Here is an 18788-nt window from a genome sequence, read left to right on the forward strand (position 1 = left end):
AATGTTTGATAAAGTTTTATCTCTCATTTAATGAGATTGTTTTTTGTACTGCTCAAGTACTCCTCTAAACAGTTTAATGAATTGCTTTTTCTAATTTCTGTGTGGATTATTTAGAGGCCTTTATTCATGTTCCAGAAGCAAGCTACCAGCGGATTTGTTACTCTTCTTTTTAATTCGAAATTCTTTCCCTGGGGGCACCTGGGTGGCTCAGTCGGTTAAGCGTCTGACTTCAGCTCAGGTCATGATCTCATGGTTGATAGGTTTGAGCCCCGCATCAGGCTCTGTGCTGACAACTGGAGCCTGGAGCCTGCCTCAGATTCTGTGTCTCCCTCTCTCTCTCTCTCTGTCCCTCCCCTGCTCGTGCTCTGTCTGTCTGTCTGTCTCTCTCTCTCTCAAAAATAAAATAAAAACATGAAAAAAATTTATGTTCTTTTCATAAGAAACATCTTTTTGGTTGCCATCACTACCATGTGGGGTAATTTTCTACAAACCACAAACTAACAGATAAAAAACAAAGTTGCTGTCATTTCATTATATATTCATTGCACCCCAGCCTTGCATCCTGAAGCTATTCCTCAGCTGTACTACAGATTACTGCAAGAAACTTCAGGGTTGTCTTCAAATAGTCACACATATAAAATTCAATCTGTGAATGAAAAGGGAATACTATATTTACACTCAGTAATTTGGGTGTTAACATAATTTGTCCCACACCTAACTACCTAGCTATTTTTTGCACATAATAGTGTTTTGTTTATGCAAGCACTGCTTTACACTTGGATGGGTTTTGTTTTTTTTTTCTCCTGAGTTGGTTCCTGTGATTTCAATATCATCAGAGTACATTGACTCAAAAATTGTATTCATTCACCCAACAACTTTTACTCTGTGCCTGTCCTGGCATCAGACACATTTTGAGGCTATGGGTATCAAAAATGGTTTCACTGCACCTGGATTAGGAGACCAGTACAATATGATAAGTGCTGAGCTAGCGGATGTAACGGTCTGATGAGGACAGAGGGGAGGAGTGCTGACATTATCAAGGAAAATAAAGATTGGGTTGTCAAAGGAGATGATGGTTGGATTACATCTTAAAAGAGTTATGAGTGAGGCAGCACAAGAGGAATGGGTTTTCCTCTCCAAGAGAGAAGCAGATACAAAGACAAGAAGGTATGAAGAACAGGACCAGTTCAAGGACACTACTATCATTTACTATGGCCAAGGCAAAAGGAGCATGTGGGCGTTGTTAGATGAGGCTGGACAATGGGGAAAAGGCCAGCTCATGAAGATTCCTTTATGGCATGTTAAAGCGTTTAAAATCTATCTTGAAAGTGGTAAGGAATCATTAAAAATGTTAAAATAGGGGCACCTGGGTGGCTCAATCGGTTAAGCATCCGACTTCAGCTCAGAGCATGATCTTGCAGTTCATGGGTTTGAGCCCCATGTTCGGCTCTGTGCTGACAGCTTGGAGGGAGCCTGCTTCAGATTCTGTGGCTTCCTCTCTCTCTCTGCCCCTCCTCTGTTCATGCTTGCTCTCCCCTCTCTATCTCTGTCTCTCTTTCAAAAATAAATATAAAAAAAAATTAATGTTAAAATAGAGGAATGACCTGATTAAACTTATATTTAAGAATATGGTAGATATAGATTTGATCACTTTAATCAATCTCGTAGAGATTGGTCTGTAAGAGATGATAAGGGAGGCAGGGTGACCAAATTAAGAGGCTCTTTTCATAATTCCAAAGAAGTGATGAATTACACTGGCCTAGGAAACTGAACAAAGGAAGAAGAAAAGAGGGCCAAGACTGGAGCCTGAGGGATAAATAGCAAATAAGGATGGAGATGAGGGAAGTAAGTCAACAGTGGAGATCACTAGAGTCGTAGGAGGAGAACTAAGAACAGAGTTACTAGGGCAAGAGAGAGTTTCAGAGATAGACAAGTCTCAGAAGAAACAGGATCCAGTATATAAGGACATAAGAGAGTCCCAAGGAGGTTACTGGTGACTTTGGGCAGAGCCAGACAGTGGAAGAGTGAGGAGTAAATGAGAGGGTGAAGGAAGTGGAAGCATCTATCTAGGCTGGGAACAGAGGAAGAGATAGAAAGGACATAGAGGCAAGAGAGAAGGATCTGACTGGGTTCGGGGGAGGAGGGCGAATTAGACAGGAAAGACTTGAGTGTTTTCCTTATACTGGGGAGAAGAGCCTAAGCAGAGAGAGAGAGGTTGATGATATATGAAGTACAATCAAGGTCCTTGAAGAACCCTTGGGAGGTCAAATAGGATAGGATAGGAAGCAAATGAGGAAAGATGAACCAGCCTTGGGTAGAGCCTGGATACTTAGTCTTAAGGAAAAAGGCAAAGGTGGCTTTGGTTATAGTTAAGTGTTTTTTTTCCCCTTTGAAATCTGAGGCAGGGTCATTGGATGGGTTTGATGTGGAAGATTGTAAGAAGCTTAAAATGAGTGGTGAAAGTTTGTAATAATTGCTGAGATGAATTGGACAGGGACTTACTAGAAGGGCTTAGAATCCCTGGTAGACAACTCCTGGTGCTCAGCTAGGATTGGAAATCATACATTTAGTGGCATTGTACTTTAGCAATGCCATTTAGTTCAAATGGAGGAAAGAAATAGGAGAATGATCATTTTTTAATATAAAAATTATTCAAACGCAAAAATAATTTGTTGACTGAAAAGGTGTTGGGGTACACTATGACCATTTCTCAAGATTGTTATAATTTTCTTATTTGTTACGTAGTCATAAATGTTAACTTTAGTTACCAACTTTATTTTTACACGCATATTTTCTTAGATTTTAATAACCTAAATTTATCCTTTGAAATTAAGATAAATTAAGTTTACCTGAATTAATTTATAATAGCTGATTGGCGTAGAGTTGCTGAGTGTTTTGCACCGCCTCCTGCTGACCTGGAACCCCCCATCTGTCCAACTGCTGGTTACTGGAGTTGTACAACAGATAGTAAGAGCTGCTCAGGATTATTTGCAAGAAAAAAGAAACACTCTAAGTAAGTACTAGAAATTATGCTAACTTTGAAATAGATCTTATTTGTACTCTGACATTTTAAGTATCAATGCCAGCAAGTTTTTAATAAAAATTTTATTCAAAAAATTTAACCATATATATAGAAGATTTGCAGTTGATTTTGCTTTAATTAGAAAGAGACAAATGAGGGGCACCTGAGTGGCTCACTCAGTTGAGCATCTGACTCTTGGTTTCAGCTCGGTTATGATCGCAGGGTTGTGGCATTGAGCCCTGTCGGGCTCCGTGCTGAGTGTGGAGCCTGTTTAAGAGTCTCTCTCTCCCGCTCCCTCTGCCCTGCTTGTGCTGTCTCTCTAAAAAAACTAAACAGGGGCGCCTGGGTGGCTCAGTCGGTTGGGCGTCTGACTTCGGCTCAGGTCATGATCTCGTGGTCTGTGAGTTCAAGCCCCACATCAGGCTCTGGGCTGACAGCTCAGAGCCTGGAGCCTGTTTCGGATTCTGTGTCTCCCTCTCTCTCTGACTCTCCCCTGCTCATGCTCTGACTCTCTCTGTCTCAAAAATAAATAAATGTTAAAAAAAATTGAAAAAAAATTAAAAAAACTAAACAAACAAAAAACCCAAAGGAAATTGCTGATAGCTATTTCTCACCTTCAAAAGTGTCAAGTTGATATGGTTCAATCTAACATGTGTGTTACTCGTAATATGAAATACATTCCAAATAAAAATACCTAATAAAAATTTTTGAAGTCAAAAATGAATTGTCCTTTACCTTTTGAAAAAAAATTTTTAACGTTTTTTTATTTATTTTTGAGACAGAGACAGACCATGAATGGGGGAGGGGCAGAGAGAGAGGGAGACACAGAATGGGAAGCAGGCTCCAGGCTCTGAGCCATCAGCCCAGAGCCCGACGCGGGGCTTGAACTCACGGACCGCGAGATCGTGACCTGAGCTGAAGTCGGACGCTTAACCGACTGAACCACCCAGGCACCCCTGAATTGTCCTTTACCTTTAAGGAGAGGTCAATAAACAGAATTCTAGGAAGGCAGAGAATTATTCTGAAAGACATGTGCTATCAGTTAGACATTCAGTTATAAATTCTTTTGAAAGAATTTCTCAAATATACTTATTGTGTAGTTTTATCTACTCTGTGCTATTTTTTTTTTTTTTTTGCTGGAAATTTTACCCATTTTTTCCCCCAAGATGAAGATGATATGGAAAAAGAACCCTGTCCTGTAGTAGGAGAAGGAGGTGACAGCGGTGGTCTTGTTCCTGGAAAATCTCTTGTGTTTGCAACTATGGAGCTGTTGATGTTCATTTTAGTGCGACATATGCCACATCTCAGTACCAAGATGTCCGACTCCCCCAGTCACGTAGCCACTAAAACTCGACTGTCAGAAGAAAGTGCTCGTCTGGTGGCAGCCACAGTTACCATACTCTCTGACTTACCGTCCCTTTGCTCGCCTGCTGGTACAGTATTGAACACTATTTGCAAATGCATTATATTGCAGTAGACAAAGATGAGCCTTCCTTTGTTTTTAAGTGCTGTTATGACTTGTTTTCCCTCTTAAATCTCAAGTATGAAAGAAGTCAGTCTTTTATGACATTTACCTTTTGGAGCCTATAAATGTTAAGGATTTAAAAAACCAAAAACTCAAGATGCTCTTCAGATATATTTCAGACAAACCAGCAAAGAGATAGAAGCACAGCTTGAAGCAAGACACTGAATGTTAGTGGATAGACATAAGGCGGGACGACTAAACCTGTTAGTTTCTGGTCTAGTTGCCACTTTTGAGTAACACTGACAAACTAATAAACATCAGATGACTGTGACAACCAACTGTAAGGAATAACTAGAGAAATTATAGCTGCACAGATTATAGCTGTCTGCAGATACCTGAAAAATACCAGATGGAAACTTAGACTTTCCCTCTACTTATCTAGGAGGAGAAATAAGAGAAATAGTATCAGGAGATATAAAGGCAAATTTCAGCTCAATGCAAGCCTGTGGATGTAAAAATAATGAATTCTCTATTGCTGGGGCTTTGCAGGCCAGCTACGATGGCTGCATGGAAACATGGTGAGGGGCATCTTCCCTGAGGTGGGGGTTTGAATTCAATGACCTTCGAGTTCTTTTAGCTAGAAATTCTGGAATTTTTTTCATTTCTTCTTTGCTTGCCCATATAGTCTTTTCATCATTTTTCCCAGCATGGTTAAGGCTGACTTGAATACACTGAAGATTGATTACATGTCTTAGAATTGTTACATGATTCAGTAAGTTACTCAGATGCTTCTCAAAGGATATGGTAGTGCTTCCCTCCTGGTTCTCTATCTTCCTTTCTCATTTTCATTTTGAAGGGCATGATTAGATGAAATACTGGAAATAATAAAAATAAGGCTAGCCAGAATAAGAAAGAAAATATTGTCTTCTTTGAACTAACTTGCCACTTTCTCATTTTCTTTTTTAACATTGAATTAAGTAATAGGAATGCAGTACATTTTGTAAAACAACAAGGAAAAAAAGTAATATTAAACCACAATCAAATGTGAAAACAATTGGAAGAACTGTAATATGAGAACTGAGTAGTTATGAGGTAATCTGATTTGTTTTCAATTCAGGATGTATGACAATCCTGCCCACAATTCTGTTTTTAATTGCAAGAATATTGAAAGACACAGCAATAAAATCGGCAGATAATCAGGTTCCTCCACCAGTCAGTGCAGCTCTTCAAGGGATTAAAAGCATCGTGACACTCTCGATGGCCAAGACGGAGGACACTCAGAAACAGTGGACAGCTCTAATTCGCAGCACTCTTGCATGCATCCTGGAATATTCTCAGCCAGGTAACCTAAACAGGCCTTAAAATCCATAATGTATTGGGATATCTGTATGCCAGTAAGTAGTTGAATGAGCTTATCAGAAAAGTGCTATAGAACACTGAAGCAACTCAGAGATGTCTTGTAGTCATGTTAGATAGGAATGTTAGTACCCCTTTCTGGATATTTGGATATTGACTGTAAATGTCCTTGTCGTAGCACTTAAATACATGTTGGAGGTTCCCCAGGCCAAAAAGGACAGAAAATTTCAGAAAACATACTCAGAATCAAATTGATATGTGTTAAAATATTTTTTTGCTTCCATTTTTTAAAATAAATATAATAAAATAGAGAAAGTTGAAGTATCTGTCACTCACCAAGCTTATCCTCAAATGAAACCACAGTCTTGATTTAGATATATTTCATTCCAGAAATATTTTTATATGTAAATAAATATACTTTTTGTATTAATAAATATATGTCCTTATTAATAAATAATAAAAATAAATGTATATATTAATAAATGTATACATGGGTTATATATAAAATGAGGTAAATAACCATGTGCAATATATAGTATTTTTGTGTTTTAAAAATTTTTTAATGTTTTTATTTATTTTTGAGATAGAGACAGAGCATGAGCAGGGGAGGGGCAGAGAGAGAGGGAGACACAGAATCTGAAGCAGGCTCCAGGCTCTGAGCTGTCAGCACAGAGCCCGACTCACGGGGTGTGAGATCATGACCTGAGCTGAAGTCGGACGCCCAACCGACTTAAGCCATCCAGGCGCCCCTCTTTTGTGTTTTTCAATCGACATAAGTAATGTCACGGCATATCATTCTGCCATTACGTTCTCACTCAAGAGTAAGGTTTTTTGGAGCTATTAATGTGTACATATAAAACTCTCATTTATTCCTTCTATATAACTTCTATATAGTTTCCATCACATGAATTTTTCAGTTATTATTCATTCCCTGTCAATTGATATTTCTGCTGTCTCAGATTTTTCCCCATTATAAAAATTGCTGCCATGAACATCTTTATAAATTGTTCACACACTTGTGCTATGCGATTTTCTGGGGTACACCGCTAGAGATGGAATTGATGACATATTTTAACTTTAATTTTATCAGACCTGGCCAAATTGCTCTCCAAAGTAACCATGTGAATTTAAACACCCACCAGCACTGGATGATAATCTCTGTTTCTCCATGTCCTCACCAAGACTTGGTATTTCAGACTTTTAAATTTTGCTCTCTGATGGGTAAAATGTACTGTCTCGTTGTTTTAATGTGCATTTCTCATTTTCCTAGTGAGTATAATAAGCATTCTTTTAATTTTGAGGGAAATGCTTATTTGCACTTTTGTTCATTTCTAGTCCGTGTTTGACTTTTTCTTTCATTTTATTTCTGTTGTAAAGACAGAAACAAAGACTGAAGACAAAGAATAATAAAGATTTGCCATGTCACGTTTCACCTATTAAAATTTGCCATGTCACCTTTCACATATTTCCACACTAAAACTGTGGAGCAGGCCCATGAATTAACAGACAGGACAACGAAACACACAAATTGCTTTAAAACAGACATTTATCCACATGAGAATATAATACATGATAAAGACCATTCATTATCCTTCAAATGGTTTGTGTCAGGTAGCTGTTTGAGATATCAGTTCCAGTTAGGCCCTCACCTTAGATCATGACTCAAAATAAATACCAGATAAATTAAAATGATAATATAACATTTTAAAAATAGTTACAGAAAATACATGTACAACTTTTATGTAAGGATGGCAACAGAGTGTGTAAGTGTAAGAACGGAAAATATCACAGAGGTAAATATCAACATACTAGGCTATAGAGTAATTAACTTCTACCTGTCAAAACCTCTTACATTAAAAGGTAGCTGAAAAAAAAGACAGCTGAAAAACTGACAACAATATTTATGTTAGTGTTAATATCATTAATATACAAAGAAGTCTTGTAAGATAAACATTTAACACCCAATAGAAGGGGAAAGAACACACATTAGTAAAAAGTAGAGATGACCACCAAGCATATAAAAAAAAAAATCAACCACATTAATAAGCAAAGAAATACGAACAAAAATGAAGTAATATCAAATTTTTCTTGTAAAGTTGATTTTTTTTTTAAATGTGATTGTACAGTTGGCATTGGTACCCGTAGAACATTTTCATACTTTGCTGAAGGGAGTTTAAAATGGTTTAAACTTTTAGGGAATCAATTCTATAGAATGTGCAAAGCGTTTTCAAGGATTCATTATGTTCAAGGTTATTTATCACAGTCTGTTTTACAATAGTGAAAATATGTGATAAATATAATTACCTGGCAGTGGGAAAAATTATAAAATACATGATTATATATTAATTTGGATTATATATCCATTATATCTATTAAAATCATATTTATAAATACATACAAAAAGAACACAGACCAGAAGGATTTAAAACAGTACCTAGAAATTAAACTGTCACTTGATGGTAGAATTACTTTTATTTCCTTCCCTAGATCATTTTTATATGTTAAACAATGACCTTGTGTTATTTTTATTATCTGAATTTTTAAAAATTTATTTGGAAAGGAAAACTTCAATTAGTTTTATTAGTGCTACTGGAACTATTTTAGCTGTATCCCGAGTGAATGTTTATAACCAACGAAAGAAATGTTAAATGCCATATTTATATATGTATGTGTATGTATATATGTGTAAGTACATAAATAGATATGAGTAACAAGATAAATAGTTAAGAATTTGTTTAAAAATCTAAATATTGTTTTAATTTTCACGGGGCAGTTCCGTAGTCAATAATCATGTTTTTTAAATTGTCAGTTATAAGGGAAGGTTTTGATATTTTATCAGTCTAGTAATATTAAATTAATTCAAAAGTATGATAAAAGAATGAACTTGCCTAAGATATTCTGTCCAGAACTGATCTTAGGAGATGGTCAATATGAAAATGGGATCAAGGCCGCAAGTACCATTGTGTATAATATATGCATAGTATATGTAAGCAAGGCAAGCAGAATCCCTTGCTTTACAAGAAAAGTTTTGTAATTGAGAATTTTTATTATGGAAATCATATTTCCTAGTATAAAATCTGAGACTTCCACTTAGAAAAAATGTACATATGTATGTATGTGAACACATACACCCACGAATAGAAATCTCCTTGGATGTAATGTATACTCTTAATATTGCTGCAGTTTTTTTTTTCATTTCTAAAAACTTCAATGTTGAATAGATTTCAAACTTTTTAAAAGTTACAAGAATAACATAGTTAACTACAGTATACTCTTCTCCTCAATTCACCAGCTGTTAACATTTTGCCACGTATCTTATTACTCTATAATCCACATGTTATTGTTAATATTATCGTTGTTAATTATGCTGAGCCATTTGAGAATACACTGAAGTCATCATGACTCTTTACTACTAAATGCTTTATGGCTATTCTAAGAACAAGAACATTTTCTTACATAACCACAGAAGAATTATCACATGTAAGCAATTTAACACTGATATAATGCTATTGTTATTCATATTCAAATTTACCAATTGTCCTAATAATGACTTGAATAGAAGTTTTTTCTTTTTCTTTTTGATACAGTCCAAGATCATGCATTGTACTTGTCTTAATGCTTTAGTCTTCTTTAATCTGAGGCAGTCTCTCTCAGCTTTTCTTTATCTTTCATGATATTGTCCTTTAAAAGTGCAGACCATCTATTTTATAGATTGTTTTTCAGTTTGGAATTTTGTGTGTGTGTGTGTGTGTGTGTTTTTCTTGTGCTTAGATTCAGGTTATGCTTTTTTGGCAGGAATACTGTATGATTTTGTTAGGTCTTTCTCAGTGCATCGTGTAAAGAGGCATATAATGGTGTTTCGTCTCATTATTAGGAGTCTTTTTTTTAATGTTTATTTTTGAGAGAGCGAGAGACAGAGAATGAGCATGAGTGGGGGAGACGCAGAGAGAGAAAGAGATGGAGACACAGAATCTGAAGCAGGCTTCAGGCGCTGAGCTGTCAGCACAGAGCCCCATGCAGGGCTTGAACTCACGAACCATGAGATCATGACCTGAGCCAAAGTCAGATGCTTAATTGACTGAGCCACCCAGGCACCGCCCCCCCCATTATTAGGAGTCCTAACTTTAATAACTTGATTAAGATGCTGTCTGCCATATTTCTCCACCATAAAGTTTACATTTTTCCCTTTTACAATTAGTAAGGAATTTGTAGGGAGATACTTTGAAACTATGTCAATTATCTGTTTCCCATCAAGATTTACCCAATGGTTTTTGTTTTTGTTTTTGTTTATTAAGTAAGCCCTACCCCCAGTGTGGACGTTGAATTCATGACCCTGAGATCAAGGGTCACATGCTCCACCAACCCAGCCAGCCAGGTGTGCCATACCCAGTCATTTTAATATCTGTTATACCTGAACCAGTTCTTACTGTGATGATGTCAAAATGATAATTTTCTAACTTCTTCATTAGTTTTCTTCCTTTTGCATTTATTAGCTGGCATTTCTCTGAAAGGAAGAGCTTTTTCTTTGCCTTCATTTGTTATTTTTTATATGGTTATTGTTTATTACTATCAGTACAGACTTATGATTCTTTTTTTAGTTCAGTGGGTCCATTAATGTCATTTTGACATATCTCCATTATTTCCTGAGCACATTTTTACTTTCTGGCACCAAGATGTGGCAGACTTACCTTATGTTTTCCCTATTACTGTTCTGGAATTAGTCACTTCTCTAAAAAAGCCCTGGTTTCTTTTAGTAGGAAATGGTATTTAGATAGCAGATCTTAAAGTCGCAATTTTAAAATAAAGTGTTAATTTTCCAACAAAAAATTGCTTGCAGTGTCACAAACTCTGAGTTAGAGATTGTTCAATAATATTCCTACTACAATAATACAGTAATATTCCTATGATGGAGTTCTCGGGTTTTTAACATCTGTGACTTAGGTTATTATAGATTGGCTAAATCCTTCAGATTTTACATCTCTTCCTTTTCTTCAAGTTAGTGGGCTTCTTCTCAACTATTTTTGTAGCACATTCTATTTTATGCTGGTACCCTAATTAGGAGATAGTGTTAGCATATTGAATATATTCATAATCCTGATAAATTACTGATTATAGAGTATTTGCAATTTCCAAATTAGTCCAAATTCATATGTAAAGAATGTTAGTAAGTTCAGCTGTGGAAGAAATGATAATAACAAAATAGTTGAGGTCTCTTCTTTTATGTTTTTTTTTTCTTATTTTATATGTTTAATAGTACTTTTCTTCAGAAAAAAATGTATATATTTCCTGTGTTTCTAATAACATACTGTATTTCCATTAGGTTAACGTCATATCTGTTCCCAAATAAATGGTTGCAATAGCAAGAAGTTCTTTAACATTATGAGAATACTGCCTTCAGGAAATTGTACGAGATTTTTTTGATTATGGTTGTGTAGAACTTACAGGTTTCATATTTACTGAATATAAAGGTGATATCACTAACAAAGAACACTCTGGATTTTTAAACTACTTAGAATATCTTATAATCTCCTGGCTTTGTTGAAGGAATAGCTGTATTTGGAAATTGTTGATCAGTCTAAACTACAAGGAAGTTACGTAACTTTTAAGTAATTTTACATTACAGTGTTATCTTTCCTATTCCAATTTGCTTTCCCTTGTAGAGTTCTTACTAGGATTTATGCCTGAATTTTTTTCAGTTAATATTGTATCATCCAGAAAAACAAGGAAAAAAACCTTAAATACAGGAAGTATCCCTGTTTCCTTAGTAGTAGATGAGTTCTATCCATAAAGTTGTTTATGGACTGCATTAGATTGAGGCACATGCTGCTGTAAATGTCTTTTAGGGGAGAGAAGGTTATTGTTCATGTTTGGAATTCCAAAGCATGTTGGAAACAAGACATTGCTTTCATTTTTCACGTATTTTAATATTATTCATATATTTCAGAAGATTCCATGCCTATGCCTGATGAAGTAAGCATGCTAACAGCGATTGCGCTCTTCCTGTGGTCTGCTAGTAGTGAAATAATAGGAGTCCAGTCATTACAGAATGGCTGCATGAACAGATTTAAGAATGCATTGAATTCATGTGACCCATGGGTAAGTTACACTTAAACATAGAGGTAAACATTCCCCTTTATCAATAATATTTCAGATTGGTTCACTAAAAGGGGTAATACATCAAATGAGAACCTAAATATTTGCTATGTGGTTTTTAAATAGAAAAGCTGGAAAAGATCACAGGGTTTAAGCACTAGGAGACACGTTATGTGTATGTTTATTCTCCAATGTCTAAAATATTTTATTAACTCTGACTTATATTGGTAGAAATTTTACATGAGTCTGCGATTATATTTTTCACTGTTTACTTAATGGCACCAAGAACATTAAAAAATAAATTTGTATTATTCCATGTTTTGATGAACCTATTGGAAACTAGTTTTTCTAGAAAATAAATTTTTTTGGCTTCACAGTGTCAAAGTCTGAACTAATGATTCTCAAACCTGCTTCGTATCAGAAAAAAAAAAAAAATCAGTTTAGTAACATGATTCCTAGAACTCTGCTACGGTCTTCCTGAATCATAAATCTGTATTTTAAAAATATTGCCCAAGTATTTATGTCCAGCAAGGTCTGGTAACTTCTTTTCTACCAAAGTGCTGAAACAGCTTTATTCCACTATTTGTCCCATATGGTGATGGACCTTCCTTTGATCCTTCCTTCCTTCCTTCCTTCCTTCCTTCCTTCCTTCCTTCCTTCCTTTTTTTTTTTTAAATGGTAATATGAAGTATTTCTAAGCTAAAGTGGAGTCAATGAGATTTTACTTTCTAGAGACCTAAAAACTTAAGTTGCCATAAGCAGTTATTTCCAGGGAATTCAAATGAATGTGAGGTGTCTTACCAGTGTATTTTTATAGCATTGTTTGACATCAGTTAGATATTCGCCTTCCTTACTAAATATGTTAGGTTAAAGTGGAAGGGACAATTGTCGAGTAAAGAAAAAATTAAAAACAAATTGGAATTCCTGGTTTCTAGCGTCTTCCACACTATCGAAATATACAAATTATATAGGCTTGGTAATTTGGCAGTTACCATATAAGGAATGTTTTTTTGATTAATTTCTTTTAAGTTAGTTTTTTTTTAGTTAGCTTATTGGCAATTTTGTTATTTTAGCTTCATTTCTATAAATAGAAAAGGGCATTAATTCATCCTGCATTTTAATTTTCATCCTACAGTGTCGTATCTTTTCTTCCTCTATTAAGTTGCAGTGTGAGTGTACACAAACAAGAACTATTGCACATGTTAATTAATGAAATTACTTTCTTCTATAGGTTCAAGCCAAGTGTTACCAGCTTCTCTTGTCAGTCTTCCAACATTCCAATCGTGCCCTTTCAACTCCTTACATCCATTCCTTAGCTCCAATAGTAGTTGAAAAGCTGAAAGCTGTTGAAAGAAACAGACCAGCCAGTAGCACAGAACTTTTAGCTGTTCAAGAAGGAATCAAAGTTCTTGAAACGTTAGTTGCTCTTGGGGAAGAACAGAACAGTAAGTATTTGTATAAAAATCCAAGTCTCAAATGAAGAACTGTATTTTATATATATATATACACATATATATGTGTGTGTGTGTGTGTGTGTGTGTGTGTATATATATATATATATATATATATATATATAAAATTTGATATTGGACACAGGCCATTGCAATAGTAAGTTTACTAGGAGTGGTTACTATCGGAAAGCTTAATATTTTTCTTGGGGTGCTAATAATATAGTGTATTGAGTTGATTTATATTCATTTTTTTATGAGCAAGAGGTTAAAATAAATTACTGATGGCATTATAACACATTGATGTTTTTTCCTAGGAATGTACTCTTTAAGAACTAGGGAAAAAAAAAAAAGAACTAGGAAAACTATGGATGTTTAATAGATTTATAAAAATAATTTATTGTTGTGTTTATAATAGAAGTACAAAAGCTTTATAACAAACATGATGAGATTAGTATTAATACCACACATCATTACTAAAATCCTTCCAGTTTTGAAATTTAAAAATTATTTTTATTTAATGAAAAGCTACCACATACATACATCAATTTAATCACAGACTTAGCTTAATACCTACTCTTTATTCCCTTGATTTCATCACAATCTAAAATTTGTCTTTAGAAATATGACTTTTAATTATTGCAGAAAGACTATACCTTTTAAACTAGTACCTTATGATTGAACATTAAGCTAGTTCCAATTTTTCAAAATCATAAATAATTGAGCTAAGTATCCTTGTACACATTTGGGATTCTTTGTATCTTTCTTTGGGATTCTAAGTATCTTTGTACAGATTTTTTATTCTGTTTCTCAGACAAATTCCTTAAAGTGAAATGACTGGGTTGAAGGAAATGTACATTTTTAAGGCTTTTAATATATATTGCTGGTTTATACTCCAGATAACAATTATATCCATTTTTTCCATCATAAGTTTTTTCTTCTTCCCTTGAAAAAAATTTTTACAGGAAATTGGGAAGATAGGAGAGATTTTGAAAAAGCTATTGTAATAGTTTCCCTGTAAAGTAATGATCCAGGGGTACCTGGAACCAGGGGCTCAGTCGGTTAAGCATCTGACTTCAGCTCAGGTCATGATCTCACACCCCGTGAGTCGGGCTCTGTGCTGACAGCTCAGAGCCTGGAGCCTGCTTCAGATTCTGTGTCTCCCTCTCTCTCTGACCCTCCCCCTCTCGCACTCTGTCTCTCTCTCTCTCTCAAAAATAAATAAACACTAAAAAATTTTTTTCTAAATAATAATCCAAAACTATGATAGTGAAAAAGGATAAACGTAAAGGTGATTATGAAGAAAAAGTTTTTTTTTTTTAATTTTATTTATTTATTTATTTTAAGAGACAGAGACTGAGTAAGTGGGGGAGGGGCAGAGAGAGAGAGAGAGAGAGAGAGAGAGAGAGAGAGAGAGAGAGAGAGAGAGAATCCCAAGCAGGCTCCAAATTGCCAGTGCAGAGCCCAGTTAGGGGCTCGAACTCACAAACTGTGAGATCATGACCTGAGTGGAAATCAAGAGTTGGATGCTTAACCGACTGAGCCACCCAGGTGCCTCTGAAAAAAGAAATTGATCTGACTTATACACCAGTCTTATTGTACGTCTTAAAAGTCTTGGTATAGGGGTGCCTGGATGGCTTGGTCAGTTAAGCATCTGACTTCAGCTCAGCTCATGATCTCACGGTTTGTGAGTTCGAGCTCAGAGCCTGGAGCCTACTTCAGATTTTGTGTCTCCCTCTTTCTCTCCCCCTTCCACCTCTCATGCTCTGTCTCTGTCTCTCTCTCTCTCAAAAATAAATAAACATTTAAAAAAAATTTTTTTAAGTCTTGATGTAGTACACAGCATCTGTTATCTGAGTGAAGCAATCTTAAAAAATGAAGAAACTATGATAATACTTATTGTTGATGATATTTCACTAATATTTAATATGAGAATATATAGCAATTTACATATATAATATATAGTATAAAGTTATACTTAATACTACAATACATAGTTATAGAAAATACAGTACTATAAAACCCAAAGTGTAAATTTTCAGCTTTTAAATTTGCTTTATCAGTGTTTTTCACATCAGTTCCAAATGCCAATTTTTGTTTTTAACTTGATAGTATCCATTACAGAAATAGACAATGAAGTTTTTTCACTCGACATGACCAGGGTTACAAGCTAAAGACATTGGATTTATATTTGAGTCTTAATTTTTATTCATCTTTATCCAATCTGTTACTCAAAACTTATCCTATCTTTTTTTGAAACTTCTCTAGGATTCAAGAGACTCTGACTTCCTATTCTTGTATCTAATCATCTCATAACTAGATAACTATAATAATTTCCTAAGAGTATTCCCCATCAATTTTACCTAGAACAATTTTACCTCTTCTTTGTTTAAGAACTGTGAGTAGTTTCCTCTTGCATTACTGCCTCAAGTCTGAATATCCTTGCTCAGTTCTCAAAACTTTATTCTACTCCCTAATGTGTACCCACTAACCTGGCCAGTCCAGTTTTCTCCTTCAGCTTATTTTAATCTCTATACAGTCTGCATTCTGTTTTCACTTTTCTTGGGTGTGTTTCTTCCCCCTCTTTCTCCTTATACAAACAGATTCGACCTATGTCAGATCTCATTTCTTTAGGGAAATGTTGCCCGATTACTCAGCCCTCTCTGACCTCTCCCTTCATACAATTTCTTTGGCAGTTATGATCAACCGTATTCTATGGCCCTGAGATTTTAAGATAATCACTAAAAGTATAAAATCCTAAAGTATTCCTCAGCTGTGTGAGTTTTTTGAGGAATTCTATCTCAGATGCCAACCACAGAGTTTTAGCACTTAGTTCTATAATTGTTTGGTGTACTGTATACTCATTTTTTTTTTAAGTTTATTTGTTTAATTTGAAAGCGGGGGTGAGTGCCAGCAGGGGAGGGACAGAAAGAGAGGAAGAGAGAATCCCAAGCAGGCTCCATGCTGTCAGCCCAGAGCCCTATGCAGGGCTCAAACTCAGGAACTGTGAGATCATGACCTGAACTAAAGTCCAGAATCAGACGCTCAACCGGCTGATCCACCCAGGCACCCTGTGCTGTATAGTCTTTTCAGCTAGGTAATAACAGTTTTAAGTATAGATGAATTATTACATATTTCCTAGAATGCTTAGCACATTTCTAGATACTTGATGGGTACTTAAATAATTTATAATAGATTTTTTCCAGTTAATTAAGTGTTAAAACCAAACCTTGCTTTTCAACGTAATGGTGGAAAGCTTTGTCTGCTCTAGTATGCACAGTGTACTGAAGATAATTTCATATTTATTTGATAATTTACTATTATATGTTCATTATGAAAGTTCTTATTAAACAGTAATGTTATAATTCTGTGTGAGGAACATTCAACTAACTACCTTATTTGAGGATTCTTGGGACTTTTAAAATATCAGCTTGTTGTCTTCTTTCTTCTGAAATTTTATCATGGAAAAATCCAATTGATAAGAACCTCTGAGTGGTTTTCAAGAGAAAGGGTGTTTATGTGTTTGCTCATGCATTCAACAAATAGTTACTGAATGCCTGCTATGCACCAGGTGTGTTCTAGTCATGAAGTAAACACACAAAGATCCTTGCTCTTTAGCCCTAAATTCTTGGTTTTTAACCCTAAATTCTATATATTCCATTATTTTTGTGAGATTCTTGTCCCTCACTTACTGTGCATTTGGGGAGATAATGAAATGGGAGAGAGTTCTATTTCCATTTTAAAAAGAAAGAAATACTTAGTTTTAGTTAAATGTTAGTAATTGGATGCTGTTCAGATATCTGTTTCCTACTCGAACCTCCCTATTCTGGAATACCCTTAAAGATGTCATAATCTTACTAGCCGAATACATTCCACCAGATGGCAGTTGTAAAATGCTTGTTCCTTTTTCACCTTTTTAGGCAGTAATTTTTTTAATAGAACAAATTAATATAAACCTAAGATTTACAGTGTAACATATCTGGTCTCAGCCAGATAGCTTAGCATTAAGTAAATATTTGATATTAATTATGAGTTATTGTTGAGTCTAAAACAGATTGTGTATGTGTATTTGCTTATGTTGTATTATGATTGAGACCACCATGGTAATTGCATAATTTTAAAATTAAAGTTTATTGTAATTGACAGACCCGGGATGATCTTCAGACTTTACCTTTGTTATTTACAGGAGTCCAGTTACTTGCCCTTTTAGTTCCCACTTTGATCTCCTACCTGCTGGATGAAAATTCCTTTGCCTCAGCAAGCACGGTTTCCAAAGATCTTCATGAGTTTGCACTCCAGAATTTAATGCATATTGGACCTCTGTATCCACATGCTTTCAAGACAGTAATGGGAGCAGCGCCTGAGTTGAAAGTGCGTTTGGAAACTGCTGTTCGGGCAAGCCAAGCCAGCAAAGCTAAAGCAGCTACCAGGCAGCCAGCCCCGACCGTACATTCTGCACCAACGATTAAGCTAAAAACAAGTTTTTTTTAACTTGATATTCCATTTGTTTTTATTTATACTACCTAGTGGCACCTAATTAGCGATAGCAGCTGTATCATTCCGAGCTATAGGTTCTGCGTCATTTGAATTGTATGCCTCAGATAAGCAGGACAAGTAAAATAACGCTCATGCCGCCACTTTCTGATTTTGAAGGAGTGATTGTTTTTATCCATGTGGTAGGTGTGCTTTCATTTTTCTCCTAATAATGTTTTGTTTTTGTTAATTAATTTATTTTTAAACACTGAGCCATAGGCTCTTAAATTTAAATGCTAAAAACAATTATATCATGTAGTTGGGCAGCCTATTGATATTGTCAGGAAAAAACAGGTGAGTATTCAGCATCTGTCATGAAAAAATTTAATTGAAAAACGTGCAGAATTTAAATTCTGAAGTAACCAGAATAACGGAAACTATCTGTTTTGCGGTGTATATATAATATGAATAAAATCCCATTTTCTTAGCATTTCTCAGAATGTCCTTACCTTTCTGATAGATCTTTTTACTTTCATATTAGATTACTAAATTATGCTTTGTGTGTAGTTTAATTGTTAACTGAATTAAAACTCGCATTTAAAGATCCATTAAAATGTTTCAAATGTGGAATAATGTTCTGTGTGGTTTTTTTTTTTTTTTTGATGGCTAAAACTTTGGCCTTGGTTGTGTTTTATAATTACAGTGGAGAGTCTTGAGCCCTGACTATGATGGTTACTCTTGTTCATCAAATATTTATTGAGTGCCTGCTGCATATAAGGCCTCAAGCTGAGTGCTGCAGGGCATACAAAAATGAATTAGTCATAATTATGATTATGCCAGTCTTTTGTGCAATGGGAATTTTACCACATCAAATAGATAATTGATGAAACGAACATTTGCACAGTGTTGAGCAAATATTAAACACCAAGTT

At 35.1% G+C, this 18788-nt stretch overlaps 1 protein-coding gene across 1 annotated transcript in view; it reads left to right on the top strand.

Annotated features, from left to right (window-relative positions):
* The window catches only part of HEATR5B (HEAT repeat containing 5B), a 98355-nt gene extending 80008 nt beyond the window's left edge, over positions 1-18347 (top strand). The window contains exons 31-36 of the mRNA XM_007082423.3: positions 2869-3013; positions 4189-4455; positions 5605-5829; positions 11788-11939; positions 13168-13381; positions 17571-18347. Coding sequence (XP_007082485.1) covers positions 2869-3013; positions 4189-4455; positions 5605-5829; positions 11788-11939; positions 13168-13381; positions 17571-17875 — 1308 coding nt within the window. The 3' untranslated portion in view covers positions 17876-18347. The remainder of the gene's footprint in view (positions 1-2868; positions 3014-4188; positions 4456-5604; positions 5830-11787; positions 11940-13167; positions 13382-17570) is intronic.
* The last annotated feature ends 441 nt before the right edge of the window (positions 18348-18788 follow it).

This window comes from Panthera tigris, chromosome A3 (genome assembly GCF_018350195.1).
Source record: "Panthera tigris isolate Pti1 chromosome A3, P.tigris_Pti1_mat1.1, whole genome shotgun sequence".
NCBI lineage: Eukaryota > Metazoa > Chordata > Mammalia > Carnivora > Felidae > Panthera > Panthera tigris.